This window comes from Haliaeetus leucocephalus, unplaced genomic scaffold (assembly GCF_000737465.1).
Source record: "Haliaeetus leucocephalus isolate CR32 unplaced genomic scaffold, Haliaeetus_leucocephalus-4.0 Scaffold148, whole genome shotgun sequence".
NCBI lineage: Eukaryota > Metazoa > Chordata > Aves > Accipitriformes > Accipitridae > Haliaeetus > Haliaeetus leucocephalus.
Genome location: NW_010972584.1, coordinates 383022 through 406162, shown reverse-complemented (window position 1 = coordinate 406162; position 23141 = coordinate 383022). Strand labels below are relative to the sequence as shown.

At 49.0% G+C, this 23141-nt stretch overlaps 1 protein-coding gene across 3 annotated transcripts in view; it reads right to left on the bottom strand.

The window, feature by feature from the left end:
• Window positions 1-6312: 6312 nt before the first annotated feature.
• The window catches only part of RBM6 (RNA binding motif protein 6), a 54578-nt gene continuing 37749 nt past the window's right edge, over window positions 6313-23141 (bottom strand). For 2 of the 3 annotated variants that reach the window (XM_010561553.1, XM_010561556.1), the window contains exons 6-21: window positions 22679-22753; window positions 20946-21006; window positions 19781-19849; window positions 18411-18662; window positions 17734-17894; window positions 16916-17013; window positions 16500-16542; window positions 15868-15928; window positions 14820-14911; window positions 13973-14125; window positions 12796-12885; window positions 11914-12003; window positions 11035-11304; window positions 10375-10449; window positions 9707-9804; window positions 7159-8456 (exon numbers count right to left, since the gene is read on the bottom strand). In XM_010561553.1, coding sequence (XP_010559855.1) covers window positions 8201-8456; window positions 9707-9804; window positions 10375-10449; window positions 11035-11304; window positions 11914-12003; window positions 12796-12885; window positions 13973-14125; window positions 14820-14911; window positions 15868-15928; window positions 16500-16542; window positions 16916-17013; window positions 17734-17894; window positions 18411-18662; window positions 19781-19849; window positions 20946-21006; window positions 22679-22753 — 1944 coding nt within the window. In that variant the 3' untranslated portion in view covers window positions 7159-8200. Of the gene's footprint in view, window positions 6594-7158; window positions 8457-9706; window positions 9805-10374; window positions 10450-11034; window positions 11305-11913; window positions 12004-12795; window positions 12886-13972; window positions 14126-14819; window positions 14912-15867; window positions 15929-16499; window positions 16543-16915; window positions 17014-17733; window positions 17895-18410; window positions 18663-19780; window positions 19850-20945; window positions 21007-22678; window positions 22754-23141 lie in introns of those variants that run through there. The other variant, XM_010561554.1, reaches the window with a different exon arrangement.

Sequence of the window (23141 nt, the reverse complement as noted above, 5' to 3'; positions counted from 1 at the left end):
TGGCCTCCTCCAGGCTGCAAAAGGGCTGAGGAACACGTGCATGGAGCAGAATCGTGCTCCTGGAAGCGATGAGACGTGCTTGCGGCAGCGCTGTGTACAGCTGGGTTGGTCTTTGTGTTGCTGATGCACTTCAGCTCCCTGGGGATGGGGCCAGCCCTGTGTGCCCCAGTGCAAGAAGCAGATGCTGGTTACAGACCAGCACAATCACGGCAAGCTGCGGATCTCCCCTCCATGACTGGAAATGCTATAGAATCACAGAATGGTTTGGGTTGGAAGTGACCTTTAAAGGTCATCTAGTCCAACTCCCCTGCTGTGAGCAGGGACGTCTTCAACTAGATCAGGTTGCTCAGAGCCCCATCCAACCTGACCTTTAAAGTTTCCAGGGATGGGGCATCTACCACCTCTCCGGGCAAGCTGTGCCAGTGTTTCACCACCCTCATCATAAAAAATTTCTCCCTTATATCCAGTCTAAATCTACCCTCTTTTAGTTTAAAACTATTACCCCCTGTCCTATCAACTGCTTCTGCCTTTTTCCTCTGCTGGGAGTAACCAGCACAACTTATTCTCCTCCCAGCAGCACGTGCACCTCCCCAAGGGAGGAGGGCAGCGGGGGCCAGGGAAGGAACCTGCACGAGTCAGTGGACAACGTCATGCCCAGGGTGGTGGGGAACATGCGTCGAGGGATGTGCTGCAGCAGCAGGACCCTGAGCACACATGACAGAGTTTGAGCACTGGGAGGTTAGTATGGAAGGAGCGTGTCCTCTCGGCTGCCCGTTGCTGTAGGGAAGTTTTTTTCACAGTGTTAGTTCTCTGGGCCAGCGCTGTTTTAGCATGGTGAGGGGTGCTGCTGCAGGTCAGCCTGGTGCCATCTTGTCCCATTCAACCCCTTCCCCACACACACCCCAGAAGCAGCTTGGCCAAACCGTATCCCCTTCAAAATATGCTGGCAAAGAAGATCCACTTACAATTTGGACAAGGGCTTGTGTCTGTGCTTATCTCGGCTATTCTGGTCATTATGTGACTTCTTATAGTGTCACTCACCTTCCTTTGAATCTTTGTGCTACTGGATGGAAGTCCATGAAAGTGCAGTTTCACAAAGACTATACTTGTTGACATTTGAAAGCATAATGTCCCCAGTGCAAGGAACAAAGAAGAGGATGGTCTTTCTTGTTTGTATATGGATAAACACAGAAATATATAACCTAAGTTAAAATGGGGGCATGATTTGAGCAACAACCTCCTCTGGACATTGAACTCCTGTTCCTCTTATCTTAAAACATTAAATGAGTAAAATTGTTCATGATACTCCTCTGGTATCTTCCCATATTTAACTAGAGGCACGTACAAATTTTTATTGCTCTTCTCTTTCATTTCAAACAAAGAGAAGGCCTATGGATTTGTTTGAAAGACAGGTAAAAAAGTGGCTAATTGCAATGTATTCACTCCTAAAGATTTTACCAGTAGAAGAACTGTAGCCCACTCATGTTCTGCTTGCTGGTGTCCTGTGCTTTTGGGGGTGTCCTGGCAGAACTTTGCCTGCTGAGGACTTGCCTGAGTGTGAAGTCCAGCCGTACCTGCACAAGTCTGCAATGCCCCTGATGTCCAGCAGTAGCTGCACTTGTGATATTAGTCAAGAAATCCCTGGGGGCTGGGGTTTTTTTAGTTCACTTGCAGCTGAGTGGTAGAAACCCAATTTGTGGAGCATCAGGTTTTGCCTCTGCTTGAGAAAAACAGGGGGGTTAATGCCACCATTGATGGAGTGGGTGTGCCTGGGCTGTAGAGATGTGATATTTTTCTACGCCAAACCGTGTAAAGCATTTCAGAGAGGGTCCCCAAATGGATCTGCCAGGTCAAGGAGACGTGGCCCGCTCTGGTCTCAGTCTTTGCACTACCCCAGTAAGACACATTTTGCTCTCTCAGGTCCGTGCTGCAGGAGGACAGATACCTCGTCCTGTGCCCATCCCTTGGATGGCTTTTTGGACCATCTTTGCACACTCCAACCAGAGCTGCAAAGAGTAAGTGTGCCTGCTCTGCAGAAGGAGCAGTCATGAGCTTTTGTGGACCCCCACCTTGGTGTCCCGCTGCAGAGGGAAGCAGCCCCACGGTGTATATTCACTGCAGGGTGTTTGCTGCTGCCGACTGGCTCTGCTCCCTGCAGCCCATGCCCCCCTTGCCGTGGAAGTCCTGGGGGAAGCTGAGCAGGAACCTCACATTAGCAAAAGGCTGTGTCACTTCTGCTCTTGGGAATGAAACCTGGAGCGAGCTGCAACTGAGATAAAGCAGCACTTGTTTTAGTCAACCCACAGCAGAAAAGTCCTGCTCCCACCTTGCAGAAGGACAACTTGCCTCTGTCTTTTCCTGGCTGTGCTGGAGCTGAGAGGGGCAACCCCAGCCCCATCTTCCTTCCAGCTGCACCTCTCCTCTTCTTGAAGCAGGTTACAACTGTGGAGGGAAGCACGTTCACTGGTTTCTCTCTCTCCTTCCCCTTTACAGATATTTCCCTCATCCCACCTTGCTCTTTTCTTCTTTTTAGAAAGCACAACTCCAGCTCTTTACATCAGTATGTTCCACTTACGAGGTCCTGAATCACAGCTGTATCAATATTAACATGAATAAATACTGGAAATCAAAGACTGCCTACTTGCTTTACATTGGGAAAGGTGGGGAAAAGCGGCTCTTGCTCCAGAGACTCTCAATGTCCGAAGGAGCCTCCTGCATACCAACCTTTGTGGCTGATGGAGCTCTGAGATGGACCTTCCCTTGGGCAGGGGTCCAAGTAGAAGTGCCCTGCCTATGCCTCCCACCCTCTAAACGGTGGACTTAACCTCCCCTTTGGTTCCCCCCCAAACCGGCCAACGTGAAGTCCGTGGCTCCTGTTGCCTGTTCCTAAGATCAGCCCTGGGCTGAGCACAGCCTGGCAGCCACGTCCCAGGAGCAGCGTCCTTCCTTACCCATATGGGCCATCTTTTTAAAGCCTTGTTCTGCCTTTTCTTTGTGGGCTTCCTTGCACACACACTTCCATTCATACCCACCTTAGTACTGGTTACAGATCGGCCCAGCCCTCCTCCTGTGAATAACATCTCCGTGCCCATCAACTGCTCCAACACAGGATTTACCCTGTGATCTTTTCCAATACTCTTCCAAAAAATAAATTGTAATCTTCAGTCGTACTCGTCGTCACAGGATGGCACCCAAGGCACCATGCTGAACATGGCAACAGCACTAGCACAGTTGTGAATAATCTCTGAAATACAAACAAAATAATTATAAGATATAAAGGTAGTTACAATACAGCTGTGGCTTTAGGTGACCATCCTTCAAAAAAATATTAAAGACATCAAAGCCACTCTACCAATGACAAACAGGCAGGGATTTTACATCACCACCTATGCTGCTGTTTTCCTAAGAGAATATGACGTTTTCTGGCTTGGTGCTTCTTTTTAATGCTTTTAGGTTCTCACTCTATTTATCTGTTCCAGTTCATTAATAACCTCGTTCCAGTCACCTCACCCCAACCCCAGTGGAAGGCTCCTCCACGTTCCCTAATCCTGGATATCCCCCAGCTGATGCACAGCATGGGCGGACATCACGCCTATGTGTATATGTACACACCTTACATATACGCGCACATCTTCAAGGGAATACACAGAGGTACCTGCTGGGTTACCTTGGGGAACAGGAATTCAGAGGAATTAAGCCAATATCAAATGCAGGGATTACCTTGATTTCCCATCAGCTGGTACTGGGATACTCTCTTCAGTCTAGGCGAGTGGCGTTTTTCATGCCACATGCAGCACAACCCCTTGAAATCCCACACTTCTGTTAGTCAGTAACATGGCTTTGTTCCAACAACTTAAGCCACAGCAATATTTGTGATTTCCCATAACCATTTACTATGATCCTTAAAATAATGGAAGCCAACAAATCAAGTATTTCTATGATTAATATAACTAACGGGAGGTAGCTCTATCTCCAGTGAGAGAAAAAGGTTTTCTCTTGATTGGAGACAGATGCACTTTGCAATTGGGGGGGGTTTATTAACTTTTTCCCCCTCTTTTCGCTGCAGTCTGTTCCTGCTCCTCTCTTGCTCCTGACTCAAGCCCTGGCAATTGGCCTACAAGGAAAGTGCTGCGTTGCCTCTCCTTTCCCATATGCACATCACGCTGACTACAAGCGAGCAAGCAAGCGAGCGCAAAGCTAAGCCAAGGAACATACATTATTTAGTGAGGTCCATCTGTCCAAAGGAAACTGCTCTTACATTTATCTGTTTTATTATCTTCTAATTAATTACATATCATCAGTCGTTAACAGGTTTTCACTAAGATGGATGTACCCACTTAGCAAATTAATAAAATCAGATAGAGGTTCCTGCAGTTGGTGCTTGTGAAGGTTTCCTCCTATTTCGATTGGGAATGATGCTCTGTGGGTGTTCATTTATGGCACACGCAGATGCCTGGTACCCCCAGGTGCAGGACAGCCTGTGCAGCAGCTACTGATCTGCTCCTAAATTCCCCACTTCTCTCCAGCGCTGCTGAAAATGATGTCCCATCATAGTCATGCTTCTTTCCCCTTTGTGCATGAATAATTTCCAGACTTGAGAGCACCAGCTTGCTCCTCCAGACCTCACGCCACCACGACTGTTCCCTTTCAGGGGGCTCATCCCCAGGAGCCCATCATCTTCCCCATCCTTCCCCTGTGAGCCCGGGACTCCCTCAGGGACTGAAGCCCCAGCTTGCCGCCAGGCTGCAGACCTCAGTAACAGTCAGGGGCTCCTTCTGCACTTTTTTCCAAATTCTTCGCCCTCATTTGGAGATCACTAGGAGGAGTGTGAAGGGTTGCTGTGCTTTGAGATTTTGCATTACTCACTCAGGCTCCAGTTTACAATAATTCCTCAGTATTTTCACTCTAACAGAACTATCGGGGTCCTGTGGTTCAGCGCCATCACCCATACGCCCATTAAAACCACCATTATTATCATTACCCAGACCCTCCCAATCTATAGACCCAGACAAGCTGCTCCTGGCTGCTGGTTGTGCCTTGTGGTCCCCAAGTGTCTTAGTTTTAATGCACAAGCATTAGAGTGACCTTTCCTCCATCTAAACTTCCACATGGTTCTCTAAAGCCAGTTTCTTGAGCAGCTCCTCTCCCCCAGTTTGCACAGAGCCCCTAGACCTGGCACGGAGGGGCTCTCTGGCAGGAGGGGGCTGTGACAGACCCTTTCTAAGCAACACGACTTGCCCTAGGCACACACGCTCCCTCCCCTCACACCCACGTACTCACCAGCACCGCAGTGGTCGTCCCCACCTCCACCATCACTGGGTGCAGCACCAAGGACCAGGGTGCCAGCGAGCAAGTCCCCCACACTTCTCTGGGGCTGCCTGTGTCACAGACAAGGAGACGCAGCTTGGACAGGTCTGCTGCTGCCTGTAGAAGTTGTCAGCTGTTGCAGGTGGCCCTTCACCTGCAAATCCTGCTGTCTTCAGCTTCCATGTCTCCTGTTTTCCCTCTTTTGGGATACCTGAAAGCGATGTCACGGCCCGCTCTCTGCCAGGCGAGCAGGACGGCAGCAGTGGATGCCAGGCAGCGCAGCTCCAGCACCACCCTCCTGCCCATCGGGCACGGGATCTGCTTCCACCAGCCACCGTCCTTATCCGTACAGGCCACACTCGGCCAAACCACCCCCGTTACACGTCCCTGCCCAGGAGCTGCCTCTGCGCCTCCCTGGGCTGTGCAAGCAGCACCTGCTCAAAATGGCTTTTCTTCTGACAAACAAAGTCCCTTGCAGGCCACTAGACAGCACCAGCCACCCCGGACCAGCATGGCTACGTCCCCACAAGGGTCCCCAACACCACTGCCACCAGATCCAGCCCTCCCCATGCTCTGTGGGGAAGAAGGGGAGGGCTCTGCCCTGGCTGGGAAGCCCAGGTGACACCCAGTGTTAATTAGATCACCTTTAGCCATTAAGCTCTTGCTATTAATTGAACCCAGTTGTCCTTGCTAACAGCCAGGATGAATCCCACACAGGTCGCTCCTGCTCCTGAATTCCTCCCAGGCCTTCAGGCTGTCCCTGCTCCCAGCCCACATCCTGACCATGAGTAGACGGCATCAGGAACATCTGTCCGTGAGCTGGCAAGGAACGCACTGCAGGACAGTGGCACTGCTGGCAGGGCCACCAAGTGACCAAACCTGTCCCAGCCCTACTGACATGGCTGCAACTCCCAGGAACCTCATCAGCAGAGAGCAAAACACGATGGGAATCTTCCAAAGCATCACATGCTTTTAAAACATACCATTTTAGGCAAGAGACAAGCATTGACAAATTTTCAGTTTTATTAAAAAAATTCTAGCAGCAAAACCTGTAACAATTCAAAAAAAAAAAAAAAAAAAGACCAAACCCCCAAAAGAACATGACACAGAGAGAAAGAGATGGAGATGGAGAGAGACAGGCTTGGAGTTTTCTCCACCATTCACTCAAGTTCCTTATAGCGGGCAAACATGACTCTCCTGACAGCGTCACGGTAGGTCTCATTGGACTGCCTCTTGCTGGGCTTCCCTTGGGCCCCCAGGCCAGGGCCCTTCTTCCGATTTTCTGCCTGAAAACAGACACAGCTTGTGTTAGTGATTTCTCCTCTTCGCCAGCTGCCCGTAAAGAAAAAAGGTTCCCCCAGGCTGCTTCAGGACAGCTGACTGCTCCCGTGTGGATCCAGGAGAGGAGGAACAGCAAGTGCACTGTGTTCCTCCAAAAGCTGTTCGGGAGAAACTATTGGCCCTTTGCGGGCAACAAAAACACTGCCAGCAAATGCCCGGCGAGGATCAAACCACAGGGATCGGCTGCGGAGACCAACACAAGCATACGGCAGGGTGGGAGTGGGCAGCCAAAACAGGCGCGCCAGCAGACGAGAGGCAGCTGTGTGTGAGCGAGGATCCAAACCCAGCAAAGGAAAGCGCCAGCAAGAGAGCTGAGCTCCTGGGGAGCTGTTTGCAGTTAGCCTGCATTTGCACAAGCTCAGCTGTTTTCTCCTCTAATAGAGTTCCCATGGGCTCTGGTAGCTCATTTTGAATTTCAACCAGTTTTTAACACTCTGAATTATTCAGTAATACCTGCCTAGAGTTAGCCCATGAGAGCAGGCCCAAGGCTGGAAGTTTCTCTTGCTTTTAAGTCTGACTTATCTGAATCCCAGAGATGTCATCGATTAGGCTGAGAGATCAAAGTCCTGTGGGGCTGAAGTGGGCATACGGCTTTGCCCAGCATGACTTGGAAGTGAAAAGAAAGTACATCTCTAAGGCTCTTTTGGGAGGCCTTTATAGGAATTGTACAAGGGCTATGCTTTGCAATCAGCTCCCCCCATTCAGTCCACAGAGCCCTGATCGGAGGTCAGACCTCCCAGAGCACATCGCTGGAGCTGGCTCTTCAACAAAGCCAGTTTTATGGTCACAGGAAACTCTCCGTGAGGATGGAGCAACAGCTGGGCCCGGTTCCTGCTGTCTGCACTGAAGAGGGAATCTTGACTTGTGTGTGTGGGCTCAAGCAAACACACGTCACAAAACCTCAAATATTTGCCTTTAATGATATACTCGACTGCAAGCTGAATGTCGCAACATGAGCTGCACTGCAAGTTGCCTGCCCCTTGGTGAAGCACTGACATTGCAGCAGCCTCGAGGCAGCCAGGCAACAAACCTGCCGTCACTACTCACGTGCCCCTGGGCAATGGGAAAGCAGTCCCTACCCCAGGCCGCTTGTCAGATAAACCCTCTGCAGCAAATTAAGGTCCACTGAGAGAGGAGCCTGTCCCAGAAGGCAGGATCTCCCCCAACCCTGCCTATCCCTGAAGCCCTTTGCTGATGGAGACTGTCCTCCTCATCAGACGACATACCCTGGTATTCCCATCTGAGTCCAGAATGGCAGCAAGAGCCTCACAAGCACTAAGCAGAGTAGACAAATAGTACCACGTGCCCTGTGGCTTTGGCTACACTCACACCTCCCCAGAGGAGGTTCACCTGTTCCCCCAGCTCACGTGGCTGCAGAGCACTGGGCTGGTGACCTGCTCAAACCCCAGCCTGGCTTTGGGCAGGTATTAATCAGATGCTCATACCCTGCCTGCTCACTGTTACTCTATTCTCAACCACTCCAGATCCATATAAATTCTAACCTTTTTCCACTGCCAACATACTTGCAGCCCCTCCCAGCCTGCAAAGTTAATTAGCGCACACATATTATTCCATCAAGTGGGTGCCGAGACTTGCAGCCTGACTCTTGTTCTGGCTGGGAAATCCCTCCAGCTATCTTGGGAGACATTACCGGCTGGAGAACAGTGATGTGTTTTGAAAGGAAGGGAAGACTCACCTCCATTGGTGATGTTGTGCCCTGCTGGTTGTGGCCAAAGCCTTTCTTCCACCCCGTGGACTGCAACATTCGGTTCCCTTTGTTGTTACTATCAATCCTTGGGTCATAATCACTGCAAAAGATGCAAAATCAATTGTCCAGTTTTGCAATGCTTTGAACACATGCCAGGGATTTTTAGCTCTGCTAATAGCACCTTCATTGACATTCCATCCTCTCCTGAGGATACCCAAGTTGCTTGCAAGAAGCACACCACCCAAGGAAACCAACACAGTGGATTCTGTGTGCAGGGCTCAGACACCTTTGACCGCCTAACTCCTTGTCTCACCTCAGGGGAAAATACACCAGGGCACAGGAAATGAGCTCAGACTCCAAAATATTTACGGTACGAGCAAGCCAGGAGCATTCTGTGCTTGCACTTCTTAATCCGAATTTTAGCAATAGCTAGAAAGTGAAGTCTAATCCCTGCTGCTCTGTTAGATCTTTCTTTTCTCCCAGTGCTGTGGTCATTGAGCTCAATAGGTGCAGTGTTGATTTGGACACCCTTTCTCCCACCTGGTCATTACTCATCCAAGACCATTAACCAAACCCCATAGTTTTGCAAACCACTCAGCACAAAAATAGCTTCCTTCAGGCAAGTTCTACTTTCTGGCTGCTGCTGATGCTGCACACAAACTGCTTTAGTTTATCCACAGCTATTCCAGGAAAACAGGAAAGAGAAGACGTGGATTTTTAAACTGCAAGACATGGAGGAAAGGTGTCTTTCTGAGGTGCTGTACCAGAAGGGAACAGGCACATAACCAGTTTTGTCTTCTACGCATGCCTAGCAGTTCCTCTGCCCACTGGAACACGTGAGCTTGCAGCAGGCAGGCCTTTTGAGAGCTCCACATAGCACGCACTTTCTTCCTCCACCTACTCTGAATGAGATGGAAACAGCTTCTACTGTTCCTCTGAGTCAGTGGAACAGATGAAACACAGCTTTGCTCTTTCTTTCAATGGCTAGATGCCAGGACAGGAGGACAGCAAGTGCCTTAAGGATGAGGTGCATGGGAACAGGCTGCATTCTGCTCCCTGCGCCTGGCTAGGCACACTTAAACCCCCCATCTCACCCAGGCAGCTTGTCTCTGCTTTCCACTAAATCCTCGTTTCCACCCCTGCACTACGCACCCCTGGCCCTCTCCTGCCCTCTCTGAGAAGTCCTACAGCACAACAGGCTCACACTTTGGGGAACTCTACCCACAAGAATCACAGCCCTTCTGGCTGTTACTCTTGCAGATCCACCCCACTGGCCTTGGCGTGCCAGCAGCACACATGCCATCCTGGCATCAGCAGCCCCAAAGAGATCTAACCAAGAGCAGCCATTACCCCTCTGAGTCCCGGTCGTATCTGAGTCGTTTCCTCTCTGGTGAATCCATCTGCTGGAATTTCTCTCTCCGGTCGTTTCCTTTGTCTTTATATCTCCCCTTCACAACAGAAAGAACAAAGTAAATACAGGAGCTACGAAGTATTCAACACCCCACAGGAGACTGCTCTGCAGTCAGGTCTCATCTCATCCTCAGCTGGCTGCAAATCTGTCCTGGGGACCCACAAACCCTGGATGTTTCTAGGACCTACAATCTACTTATTCTGTCCTGATGGCATCTGTTGGGCTGACCCAGAATTGTGGTTGCAGCCGTCCAGCTACGGCACTGGGAGCAGCTTTGCTACCTTCCGAACAAGAGACAGTTATAACTCTCCCATTCCTGGCCAGGCATCAATTTTAGATGGAAATCTGGGTCCTACTTAGCCCAAAGGCCAACGGCTTGCAGGGCAACAGAACCTTCTTCTGGGAGGAGAAAGACCTGCTCTTAGAAGCCACAGCACTATCTACAGGTCCAAATGCAGAGTGTGCCTACAGTTCAGTCTAAGACTTTCTGGGAGGCATTTAATGTCCAGGCTGCAGATACAGGTGCATAAGTGGAGGGTCTGCCTGGGACCGACATCCCTCTAATGCAGGACCACTAACAGAAGTCTGCCCACCACTGCAGACCCACCTCACGCTCTCTCTTCTCCAAATATGCCAGTTCCTGCTCAGATCGTTTGATCTTCATATGTATCTCCAGGTTTTGCTGGAAGGAGGAAAGCAAAAGCCAGTGTCAGCAGAGGATACAAGCTGTCAGGGTCATTTGCTCCACCCATAAGGAGTACAGGTAATAAAGTGGCATGCTCTTGCACCTGGACTATACCAGATGGAACAGCTTCTTTTGCAGCCCAGACTACCTGCTCCCCCACAGAGGCCAGGATGCCTTCTTCTCCACAGTAAGTAAGGCAACCAGTCCTATTTTAACCTGCATGCAGTTTGGCCCTCCTAGAAGCAAGAGCTCAAAGGCAATGCAGAACACGGGGAGACATGTGCTAAGTTCTCACTGCTATCACACTCATGTGTGCCAGCACCCCACTCTCCCCAAGCCTTAGCTATCTTGCTACAGCTTAAAAAGTCACACCTTGATGTTATAGCACTCCCATGGCAGAAACAAACAGCTCACACAATGCTTTGAACAGAGCTTTGATGGGAACTTTGCCTGTTACTGTGTCAAATTCAGCACAGCTCTTCCCACCCAACCGTCGCATTTTTCTCTGCAGATCACAAAGCTGTTGAGCCAAAGGCAGCTTGCAGCACACGCACAACTCCTCAGCCACCAGCTCCCCCATACCTTGTGCAGGTTGGAAAGCTGCTGATGCTTGATGAGCACTTCCTTGTTGGGAAACTGCCTCCTGCACAGTAAGCAGGCCAGCTTGTTCCAGTCAGTCAGCTTGTCGTCGCTGACCTTGGCCTTCCTCGGCTGCTCCTCACGTTGTGCTGGTGGGTGGGGAGGCGGCAGCCACTGCACCTGTGACTGCTCCTCCTCTTCCTCCTCCTCTTCGTTGTCACTGTCTCCTCCATACTCTCCCAGAAGTCCTATCAGAGGGTTCACCACCTTGGGCTGAGGGAAGAGGCAGAAAAGTGTGACAATTTGTAGCATCAAGCCTGTCCTGCCATGCGGGGCTCTGCTTCCCCAACCAACCTCCCCATGACTTCTGTCTCCATTCCAGCCCAAGAGCCAGAGAGCAGCATACCACCAGCATGGGCAGGGAATGGAAAGAAGCTGGCTGGACACCAGAGGGTAGACACCCTTCTGTTCTCTAGACAGGCTGTGCTTTCGTGCCAGGCTTTCCCAATCTGCCACACACCTAAGCACAAGAAGCTGACTGAAGCAGTGGCTATTTGGCGGGGAGCTGCTGTCAGCCACTTTCTCTAGCCATGGAGATCAGTGAAGTTTGGCCTTCCTTAGTCTGGAGGCAGCTGGAAGAGTTTTCTGTCTGAGGAGACCCTGCTTAAATGCAGGTACTAAATCTCCCCCTGCTAGAAGCCCACAAACAATCTCAGAGTTATAAAACAGACTGCCTTCACCATTCCATCTCTAATGCTCTCTCCTCTGGCATGAGAAGCTGGCACCTCTGTCACTCAAGATCATGGCCAGGCTTTGGTGAGCCTCTCTAGTCCTGTACCCAGGCTCAAACAAGGCAAAACCCAATCCTATGGAGCCGCTTACCGGGGCTGCACTCTCATCCTTTTTCACAGAGGGAGGTAATGGTTTTTTAAAGACGTCTTCTGCAGAAAACTTCTCCTCTCCAGTCTCATTCTGAAACAGTCAAGATCAGGTGTTAAGACCACCATAGCATGGACTCACTGCATGCAATAGCTAAGCACCCATTTAAACAGGCCTCCAAGGAAACCAGGCAGTTGGCAGAAATGAGGTGGTGGTTTTGGCGGCAGACATTCCCATTCTGGGGAATCCATAGCTCTCCTGCAGCTATGCCCTTGGTTTCAGGGAAAGCTGCAGCAGCTCACCATGCTGTCCCAGCCTCTCCCACTCTCACTCTCTGCTGGACTGTCATGCTGACAGCAGCTCCAGCCGTGCCTCAGACCAGTAGGGAGCTGGGGCAGGGCCAGGTCACATTTGGACACCTCTGTGCACAGAGGACACAGAGACCAGGTGCAAAGCCACCCCCACAGCCAGCCAGCATTGGAGCAGAGAAACCCATCACTCCAGGAAGAGTTACAGTCCTGCTTGGCCATGAGAGATGAGACAAAGCACAAGTACTATAGGTGAGGAGGGGAAAGAACACCACCAGTTTTCTCTGCTGTGTCTGCTGCACAACATATGGCCAGGCTCAACCAGTGTGGTGGTGTTTTCAGGATCTTCCTTATACTGGACAGAGAACGCCAGAGACTGCAGCCACCCAGCATTGCAGCAGGATGAGCCTGTGATGCTCATTTGTACACTCAGCAGCACAAAGAGCGTGCTGGGGTGAAGCTTCACGTCTACATGCTTTACAGTAAACGGGTCTGAAGCCCTGGACATGCTCTAGTTTAGCAGTTCATTAGCTACTCATACCTGACTGGAGAAGACAAGTGCTACACAACATCTTACCAGGCCTGCACTCTCATCCTTTTTCACAGAGGGAGGCAACGGCTTTTTGAAGACGTCTTCTGCAAAGAACCTCTCCTCTCCAGGCTCGTTCTGAAAAAAACCAAGATTGGGCATTAGGCCATCAGCAGCACAGGGGTCCAAAAGTGCACACAGCAGCCAGGAAGCCACTTCTGAGCATCCAGAGAAACCAGGCAGCTGGTAAAAATGACAGAAGGATTTCTACTGGAGATGCTTTCACCCTCCATTCAGACAACACTGTGTTTCTCCTAAGTCAGTGCCCTTGAAAGCAGGCATCCTCCATACCAGACGAGACTCCTTGGCTGGCTTGGTTCCAACCTCAGGGACAATTACACCCCTTGGGTCCCAACTGCCCAGGGCTGGTCATGCCACAGAGTGTATCCAGACCAACAGGCAAGGAGGAAAACAAAGTTTCTGCATTTGTGGCTAAATCACTTCTATCAACTCTCCTGGCATTCCTCAGGCCCAGTCAGTATCACGACACTGTTGCGGGAGACCCTGCTCCAAGCACCCACGCTCAAACATCACTTTGGGCACTTACTCCCAACCAGCAGCTCCCTACGCTGGGGAGACAGCACTTGCTCACTGGGAGCAGCACTGAAAGGCACTGCTGAGGACTGGGACTGGACTCTGGGACGGATTGTACAGGATAGCCATCACAAACTCCTATCTGCATTCTATCTCAGTTCACCTTTGCAGCCCATCTGCACTGCCTGCCTCATCTTCCTGCCTGTCTGTGATGTTTGGAGGGGGCAGGAACTGTGGTTAGGGAAGAGCTGAGTCTCCGTCATTATCCGAGTTGGTATGTTTAAACATCTCTGCTATTTTTCTATTGGCTCTGTCACAATACTGGGTGCTTTCAGCAGTATGAGTGAAATGTGTGTCTCAGTTACCTGGATGTTTCTGAATCCTTTACCATAAGGAAGGGATGAGAAGCCCTGACTTAATGTCACAAGAGAAAAATTTCAGGAACTTACTCACACCTGGCCAGACAACAACCATGTTCCTGGTCTGCTGGTGACCCCATGTATTTCATTGTTTTCCCTCACTATACCTCCCTTTTTGAATCCTCTATGAATTACTCTCTATTTTCTAACCTCTCTTACCTCAACCTCCTAGCCTCAGACCTCTGATCATCCTGGTGCCTAAAGGGATTTACCTTAGCAGAAGTACTTTTCCCTTTCTCCTTTTTGTCCCTATTGTCCCTGCTGTGTGGCTCTTTCCTTTCATTTGTCCGTTCTTGGCTTCCATGCCGCCGCCTTCTGCTCTCTGTAGGTGATGAGCAGGCTTCTCGGTCTATTGTGACTTCTCTCTGAAAGAGGCATTTGGAACAGACTTAGCCAAACCCCTGCAACCTTCTTATTGGGCTTATTGTCCTTAGTGGGCTGGGGAGACCAGCACACTAAGAAGGGACTGCAGAGCCTCAGTCAGCTGAGGGCAAAGGCATCAGAACTTTGCTGGGGCAGAAGACAGTCTACCACAGTCAGGTCATCAGAACACTACCCTGCTCACCCCAAACACGGACATCTCCAGTATCATGAAAACAAGATGATAGTCCCAGAGAACCTCTGCAGATGGCTCTTTTTCAGCATCATTGTAACTACTGCTGGCTGGGGTCAGGGAGCAAAGAGACCACAGATGAAAACAGAGCTCTCCTGTTCACCTTTTAATAGAGTCACATATCACAAGTCTTCAGTAAAATCTAGCATGGATGCTCTGCCCATAAGTCTACTCAACAAAGAGACCAAAACCCCTCCAAAGGCAGGGCTTCAGAGGCCAAAGAGGCAGCTACAGTAACTGGTTCAACTAATGGATTCCTAGGCTCTCATTAAGTTGATACTTTGGAACATGTATCCCTTTTATACAGGTCAGAGGACTGAGTGAAAGAAATACTCTCAGCCTCTCTACTGTCCTATGCTTCCCTGTCTTCAGGATCCAGCTGCAAAATCTTTCCAGAGAAGGGCAGTTTGTAAGAATATACTGTGTGTATGTTCCCATGCACTCACCTGAGTCCTGGGGTCATAGTAAGTCCCAGCTATGGGATCGTAGTAATTCCCAGTTTCAGGATCATAAATGTATGTGGACACATCTGATGGAGCTGAACAGAGAGACAAGAGTTAACACCACAATATTCCAAAGGCAGAACTTGCCTTTTACAAGGACAAAAGCATAGGCAAATATTACACTGCTGAAAGGATCAAGAGTGGGAAAGAAGAATTCTTCTCTCCTGGCAAGAGAGGTATGAGCATCCTCACATCACTCGACCTGTATCTTCTTTTCTTTAAGGAGTAAGAAGTGAGATAGGTTTTCACAATTCTTCTGTTTTAGGACTCTGGCAAAACTTCCACATCAAAACACACACTTACAGGGGCTGCGCTGAGATCACCAGACCACAACACTTGACTGGACAAAGATACGTAATTCAGTAATTTCCCTAAGAATGAGTACTAGGCTCTGTGTCCACCCACCCCTGTGAACAAGGCAGATCTGTGCTCTTTCAAACAGTCTGCTGTTTAAAGTGATGACACTCCCTACATCCTTTCCGCCCCATGGGTGCATGAAAGATCCCAACAAGGAAGGGAAGCAAACTGTTTCTACAGTAAAAGCCAAAGGCCTTAAGGGTAGGCCTATAATGTGAGGAATACTTCTCATCTCCAAAGTGTTATTGGACAGAGCTCAGCAATACTACATACAAGTTAGTAAAACAATCAGGAGTGTTCTTCCAGCTACTGGCACTGCTTCATAAAGTGTATTTTCTTCCGTCTCATCTAGTAATTGCCAGGCTGATTTCATCCATCAGTTTACCACAACAGTGAAAAGCATGCAGCAGGTTTCCTTTATCTGCATGTAGTTTTGCATGGTAAGAGTAGAGAGAAACACATCATCAGATAGGAAAATGTGACTAAACAAAGTTGGCAAAGGAACTCAGAAGTGGGTGTAGCAAACAAACCTACTCTTAGCCTTTAAAAATATTTTTGGGCTGATTTCTACATGTCAGTGGCCTTTTAAGGAAGAAAAGTCTCCACAGTAGGAGTGAGGCAGAGCTTAACTTACACTGTGCTCTGGTGCGTCTCTGTGATTCGCCGCCCCTCCTGTCTCTCATGCCCCTTCTGCCCTGGAGTAAGTGAACAACACAAACACATCAGAGACTCTTTGACAAACATCATATTGCTTATCCTCCCCCTCACAGGCCCAAAGTTCAGGAAAACAGCTCACTTAGCTACCCTGAATAGAGCACAAGCAGACATAGCTTTTCATCTACAGAGCAATGGACAGTGTTACAAAGCACAAGACCTCTGTAGCTTCCATGAATCTTTAAATGAGGTGCTCACAGCAATCCACATCGAAGCCTCCAGCTCATTCAGTATGGGAAGAGCCCTGTAGTCTAGTAACAAGCACTAGAGAAGAGACATTCATTCCGGGAAAATTCGCGGAGACATTCACTCTGTAAAAGTGTGGTATAGAGTAATCCAGCCTAGAACTCCCTCAAGCAGCATCTGCACCCTGACTTGCACTTCTGTGTACATTATAAACACAGTGTTAGGGGCAGAGTAGCATTATCATCCCATCTTCAAACGTGTTGAACTTTCTGCAGCCCAAAGGGAAAAAGCCTAACAAAGTCAGGCCTATAAGCCCCAGTGCTCCCTCCCTTTCCAGTGACCTGCAGGGAAGCTGTGCAGACCTACCGGGCCATAGTAGGAATTGTCACCATGCTCCCCATAGTCATTCCTGTTGAAATAAAGGTTGCAGGTTAATGTCAATCTGGCTTCACATTAATCTCAGCATACTCAAAATGATCAGCAGGACCAATAAAGGCAGAAAGACCATCTTCACTGGCCACATGTTGGATTGCATCCATCCCAGGAGACAGAGAGACTTTGCAGATCACTGTCTCCACAACTTATGACCACACTCTCTGCTGTATCCGTAAAGATGCATATCTCCAACTGCTTTTTAAAAAGCTGAACCCATTAATTCCCTCACTATGGGATTTGATGGCTGGATAACAACAAGAGGCCATGCAATATGATGATTAATCCCATACTGCTCAATCACTGAAGCTTCTTCTAGCTCTGATGCCTACTGCCTCATCTGTCTATACCTTCTCCTCCCTGTAGCAAGATTCACTTCCACTGTACGTCCATCAATGCAGATAGGGGGATCCAGGTTCTGCAGTATCTTTAGCAACCTCAGCGCCTCCTGTAAAAGGAAAGGACAATTTCACATCCATGAGAAGGAAACATAAGCCCATTTCCCAAATCCAGTCCACCTGAAAGACAGGGTTTATGCTTACATGATGACCACAGCAGGACAGGAAACACAACACTTTTGTCTAAATATTAGTGAAGGATACTTAGAATGTGACAAAAAGGATAAATGCATTGTTAGGTTCTCTGCTTGTCCTAGGACTGTTTTCAGCAGCCAGCTAGGGACTATATTCTCGTAGGGCTACTGTTTCCCCAAAGAGTTTTGGTGAACATCCTCTGGACCAATGCCAAAGCACAGCTAGGGAGTCTGGGAGTCACCCAGAACCAGAAAATGTGAACCCTCCAACATGGGACTGTCTCTTAATTAAGATTTTTGCCTTCTGCAGACAGAAATCACTGAATTCACGTTTCCTGCAAACAAAATATCTGTCCAAGAGGTGTTCAAGTTTAGGAGGGTCTACAAAGAAATGTGTTGGGCAAGAAACTCACTCAGCATCACAGCTTGCGACAACAGACTATCTTGGCACCTAAAGCCAGAGAGCAACAGCTGTATCAGATATTCCCTGTACCTAGCCAGACAAGCAGAAGAAAGGACTCAGTCCAGGACAGCTGCACCACAAGTACAGCTATTTCTTGTATTTCTGTGATTTCTCTACTTCTACAGACTATAGATACCGACAGAGGGAGCACGTGAAAGCAGGAAACTACTTACAGCATGTGAATCCAGTTCAATGAAGCCATAGGTCTGCCCCATCCTTCCAGCCTTGTTCTTCATGATGCGCACGCTGGATGTGGAGAGACGCACATATGGGGCCAGGAGCCCCACAATCACTTCTGGTGGGGTGAATCGAGTAATACGCTTCAGCATGATTGCTGTGAAGCACAATGAGGGAGGTGGCCAGGAAAGAAATAGTAAAAAAAGGTAATTCAGATCTAAGTTTATTGTGACAGCACAGGTAAAACTAAACCCACTCAAAGCAACAGCGTGGCTTCTTGCAGTCGAGACTGGAAGCCATCGCTTTTTTTCCTCTCCACTTTGCAAGATGCTCAGAGTACTGCCTCCAATTGTTAACTTTTCCTTCCCAGAAAACAGATCAGAAAGTAGGCCCCTCCTCAGAGGAGCTCAGCCCAGGATAAATTCTGGCAAAAGAGACTTCTGCTGCCCTGCTAAGTTAACTGCACCATCCTGAAGCCAGCTTGCCCTGAATTAATTTTCCTAAAGGCAATTTGCCAGCACCTTTGGAGCTGGACAGCCCACCACCACTTGATACATGGATTTGCACAACATAGAAACAGCCTCTAGAGGTTTTAACGAAAGCTGCCCTTTCTGCAGATGGCCTCATGGAGTCCAAGCAAGACGAATCCAAAATTGGGCCCTGTGCCACTCACTTCTGCTTCCTCCACCATCCTGTGGTGTGGCTTCCTCTGCTTCTCTCTGAGAAGGCAGCTCTTGGTGCCGGTCCATGTCCCTTCTCTTCTCCTGTGAGGGCCGCCGCTCTCTCCCTTCATCTCTCTTCCTTGGCTCCTGCTCCTGAGACTGACACTCCTGCTGTGGAGCAGGAACTGAGGGCTGGAGAGGCTGCTTTGGAGATCCTGGTTGTCCTGATAACTCTTGCTCAGGTTTTTCAAGCTTGGTCTCGGCTGTTAGAGAGGAGAAATGGAATGGTTTCCCATACAGTGTTTCAGCATGTATTTTTCTCCTCCTGTTTTCTGGCCACCGCAGTAGCACCCCTTATAAAAGGCTAACCTGTTCTTAACCCATGTCTTAACACTCTGCAGACACAAGGTGTGTAAGGACAAGCTAGATACTGCTCATCCTTCCATTGCCTTGTTTCATGTTGGGCTCACCTGTCCTGGAGGACACCTGACCTCTCCTGTCAGAGACAAGAGGCTATTTGGCCTCCTTTTATGATTGGCTCTTGCCTGGGCAAACGTGAATCAGGGATGGGTTTGGATATGTTCCTCCCATGTCCAGGACAGCCTACATGGCAGTGATATCCTTACTACGCCTGATGTATTCTTGAACACCCATAGCTGAGCAGTATCAACTAGTAACTGTCTCCCTACCTCTATGCTAGAGGAAAACTGGGTGCAGACCCCTATGATCACTAAGTGAAATGAATCATAACACTGATTTTGATCAGGTGCCTACTTACCACAGATGAGGCAGATATTTATGGAAACACCCTGCCCCCCAGCCTAGTTATGCAATGCAGAGAATATAAATCCCATGAAGTTTCTGTGCTTGAAGGCCTCTGAAGCATCTGGCTTCACTTCAAAAGAGATCCCTACCTGAGCTGCTAAAGCTGTTGGAAAGGGAAGCCAAAGCTGTGGGACTGCAAAGTCAGACATCACCAGCCCTGCACCTGCTGCTGAAGCCTCTTCCCACAAAGAGAAAGAAATGAGAGTGCAAGACTTGGCACAGTGAAGCTTCACTCTTTAATGCCCACCGGAGCACCTCCCCACTCTCGTTCTGTTTGGGCAGCGGGCAGCATGGCAGAACACACAACGATTCTATGTATAAACGTTGGGAAAGTTGCACACTGACTTGCTTGGCTGTCAGCACAGCTCATGTTGGACAGGCCCATACTAATCTGTCTGCAGTTTGCAGCGTGCAGAGTTTTGGCTACACTTCATGAGCAGAACCTCGTGTAAAATTTGCATAGGAAACCAATCTGCATGTGCAGCTGTGAAAACTGCCCATGCAAATCACACAGACATAAGCACAACCCCGGAGGTGGGAAAAGCAATTCTCTTACTGAATTCTTGCTCAGCTGATGCATCCTCTCCCTCAGAACCACCTCTGGAATCTGGGCCTGCTCTGCTTCCTGTAAGAGAGGCATATTAAAGTCCATTTCAAGACCATGAGTCACAAAGCGTGCAAGAACTCACGCAAAGCTGCAGTAACGACTATATATGTATGCCTAGAGTTGTTTTGTTTCACTCGGCAATTAAAGGACAGTCATACAGAGGTTACCTTATTACACATTTTCAAAATCAACAAAAGCAGGTCAGTAAGAAGCATGCACCACAATCTGTCTTCAAAGCATCTTAAAGCTCTGTTTAATTTGCTCCTCAGCATTTTTATTACAACCCACAGTTGTGCTAGGCCAGCTATGAGAATTTTGCCTTCATAATGCTGATGGAGGAGCCACAGTGCAACAAAAACACAACCACAGGGACAGTGCTTCAGTAAATAAAAAGTTCTGCATCAGTAGTTATTTTAATGTCCTTCTGCCTGGGGTACGCAGGTAAGAAATGCAAAACATCAGAAGCCTGCTCAAAGATACAGAGTCAAAGCTTACAAAGTGCCTGGAATACCTGCTCGTCCCAAAGAAATCAGTTCCTCAAGGGAGTGTGTTTTGGCTCTCGTGCCCTCCCACCCCAAAAAGCAGAGGTGCTGGTGGGGTGAGGAGAAGCTCCTGGAGGAGCAGAAATCCTTTCCATGCACTTACAATCAGCAAGGTGAGTTCAGCAATTCAAATCCTGGATTCACCTCTAATCTGAGAGCCTCAAAAGAATAACACTAAAAACATGCAGCTGCATCTCCTAAGGAAGGTGGGTTGAGGGGAAGCCATCTCACCTATGGCCAGCAGAGCTAGCTCACAGTCCTAGAGGACACACAACGCGTAACTCTGTGGACAAAGGACAATACCAAAGCAATAGGAAGGAAAGGCTTTGTGCAGTAAGACACCTCTCCACCAAGCCTCACAAGAACAGAGAACCTGGTAGCAACACATCTGCATGTAACATCTTTAGTGTGGACAGGGAAAAGGGTCTAAATGAAGCAAAACTAATAATCCTCCTAACACAGTGCTCAGCTAGCCCATTAAAAGGGATGCCACAGGGAAGCCAGAAGACAAACTTACTTGTCAGGGCAGATGAAACTTAACCGACCAAGCACAGGGGACCAGATATACTCACCATCTCTTGGGAGCTTGCAATAGGAGCAGGAAGATCTGTAGCCCACAGTACACACCTTACACTGCAACGGAAGATGGACAGCATGAGGAAGTCATGTTTTGAAGGCAGTGGGTACAACCTACTCCAGAAGGCCAGACTCTGCAGTGCTTTCAGAAAGTAAGTAACAGCCATGGAAAAGTTACAGTGAGAGCTTAAGAGACAGGATGTGTAATGGCCGCAGGAGCCTTGGCTGGAATGGAAGGGAAAAGTTCACATGGCTCACAACTGGGATTGCCTTGGGAACAGGACTTTCACACAACTTCTGAGCACAGATTTGTTCACACCATGGAGGTACTTCACTAGTCCTCTCACGTGATACTGGACCAAAAAGCTCCATGCTAGGCACCATACTGCTAGCCACAATATTGTTTCAAAGGATCCAAAGTTACCTTTGTATTCTCTAATCTCAACTCACTCCTAAAGCAGTGACAAAGTCCTTATCTGAGCTAAACTGTAGATACTGATGTAATTTGCTGCACAGGGAGAATCAGTGAAGAGGCGTCTGCTAACCAAGAGGTAGAGCTGTACAGGTTCGGATGGTTATCCCACCCAGAACCACGGTGGAAAGAGCCAAGTGCCCCATTTTCACAGCTCTCTCCAAACATAGCATTCCTAACTTCCTCTTCAAACTCTTTGTAAATGCATTGCTTCTCTTTCATGCAATTTTCTTCTCTCTAACTAAAGGCCTGCAAATGCCCTGGGGCACAAGAAAGCTCTTTCAGGCCATGCTTGTGCACAGCAACGGTAGGGACATACACTTCCAGCTACTTCTCATTGCACTGAGCTGTTGTGAAACCACTGCTTGAAACTTCTGTCTCTACTTGATCTCTGGAGCATTGTAAGCACAGACGAGGCGCTGAGCAACAGCTCTGCTGGCAGCTGGAGTGCATCTAATTAGCCTGGATGAAGGTCTTTGTAGCCCAGTGTGATCCAACGGTCAAGGTGGGAGTCTTAACTAGAACTGATCCCTTCCTGCACTGCTGCAACCTCTTGGTCTGCAGTCAGTGGGAATGCAGGCAACAACCCTGCCCTTTGCTCCAGCACTCCTCCCTGCCTCCTGCAGCCAAAAGCGCCCATTCTGGGAGAACGGCTGGAACGGCATGGGAACAAAGCTGACCCTCGGGCAACTGTGCCTCCCCAGAAATAGGCCAGTTCCAGTCTGTACTAACTGCTGCCTAGGCTTGGACTCGTTTCCATGCTTCCTTCCCTGCTGCACTTACTACACTCAAATCTATATCACAGGTTCCTGCATGAGACAGAGGGGTGGTTTGCACTTTTACACTGGTGAAAGTTCTGGTTACCTGGGCAGTGAAGACACTTGCAGTTACACACATGAACCAGAGTGAAAGCCTGTTCCATTCTGGTTGGCAGAATCACTGTCTCATGTTAGTTTTTAAGGAGAAAGGATCCACACACTATTTTCCCCACTTGTTAAAAGGGAATCACTGCATAGGGATGGAACTGCTCTGTGCATAAAACACTGGCTACCTGTGCCAGCGCAACATGCACTCATAAGTGGTATGAAAAACAAGGCAGGCAAAACCCCAAAAGTTTAGAAGAGACAAGAGCTTCAGGGCAGGTATTACTCTTAAGGATATTCAGCCACTGAACAAATATTTAACACTCCTCTCTGCTGCCACTGCCAGGAGAGCCAGCAGGGGAAGCACAACACAGCTCTCTGATTGTATACTTACACGTTTGCAACGCCAAAACTCTGGGCACGGAGTGTACTCAAGGGTCACTTCTTTGCCACCGATCGAAAGAGTTCCCTGTTGAGACAAGGGGGTAAATGACGAATGTGCCCAGCACACACAGATTACTCAGCGGCAAAGAAAGGGGTTAAAGCTCTGGTTCCTAAAGGTTTCGCAAGTGAAACAGGGTGAAAGGGGGAGAAAGTCTCCCGGTTCAGTTAGCTGGAGCTTTGCCATGGAAGTGGAAGGGAAACTGCCTGTGCCCTGCTCTAGCACGGGGCTACAAAGCTGCGTGTTAGCTCCAGAGGAACTAGGCAGAAGAGGCTTTGTCACCTCCCAGGAAGAGCAGAGGTAGAGTAACCAGGGCACAAGAGGGAAACTGCTTTAACCTGCTTTTGTCCACATGCTGGAAAGGGGCAGCTGGACAGCCTCCTTCACACCAGGCTGGCCTCAAGGCAGCTACTTG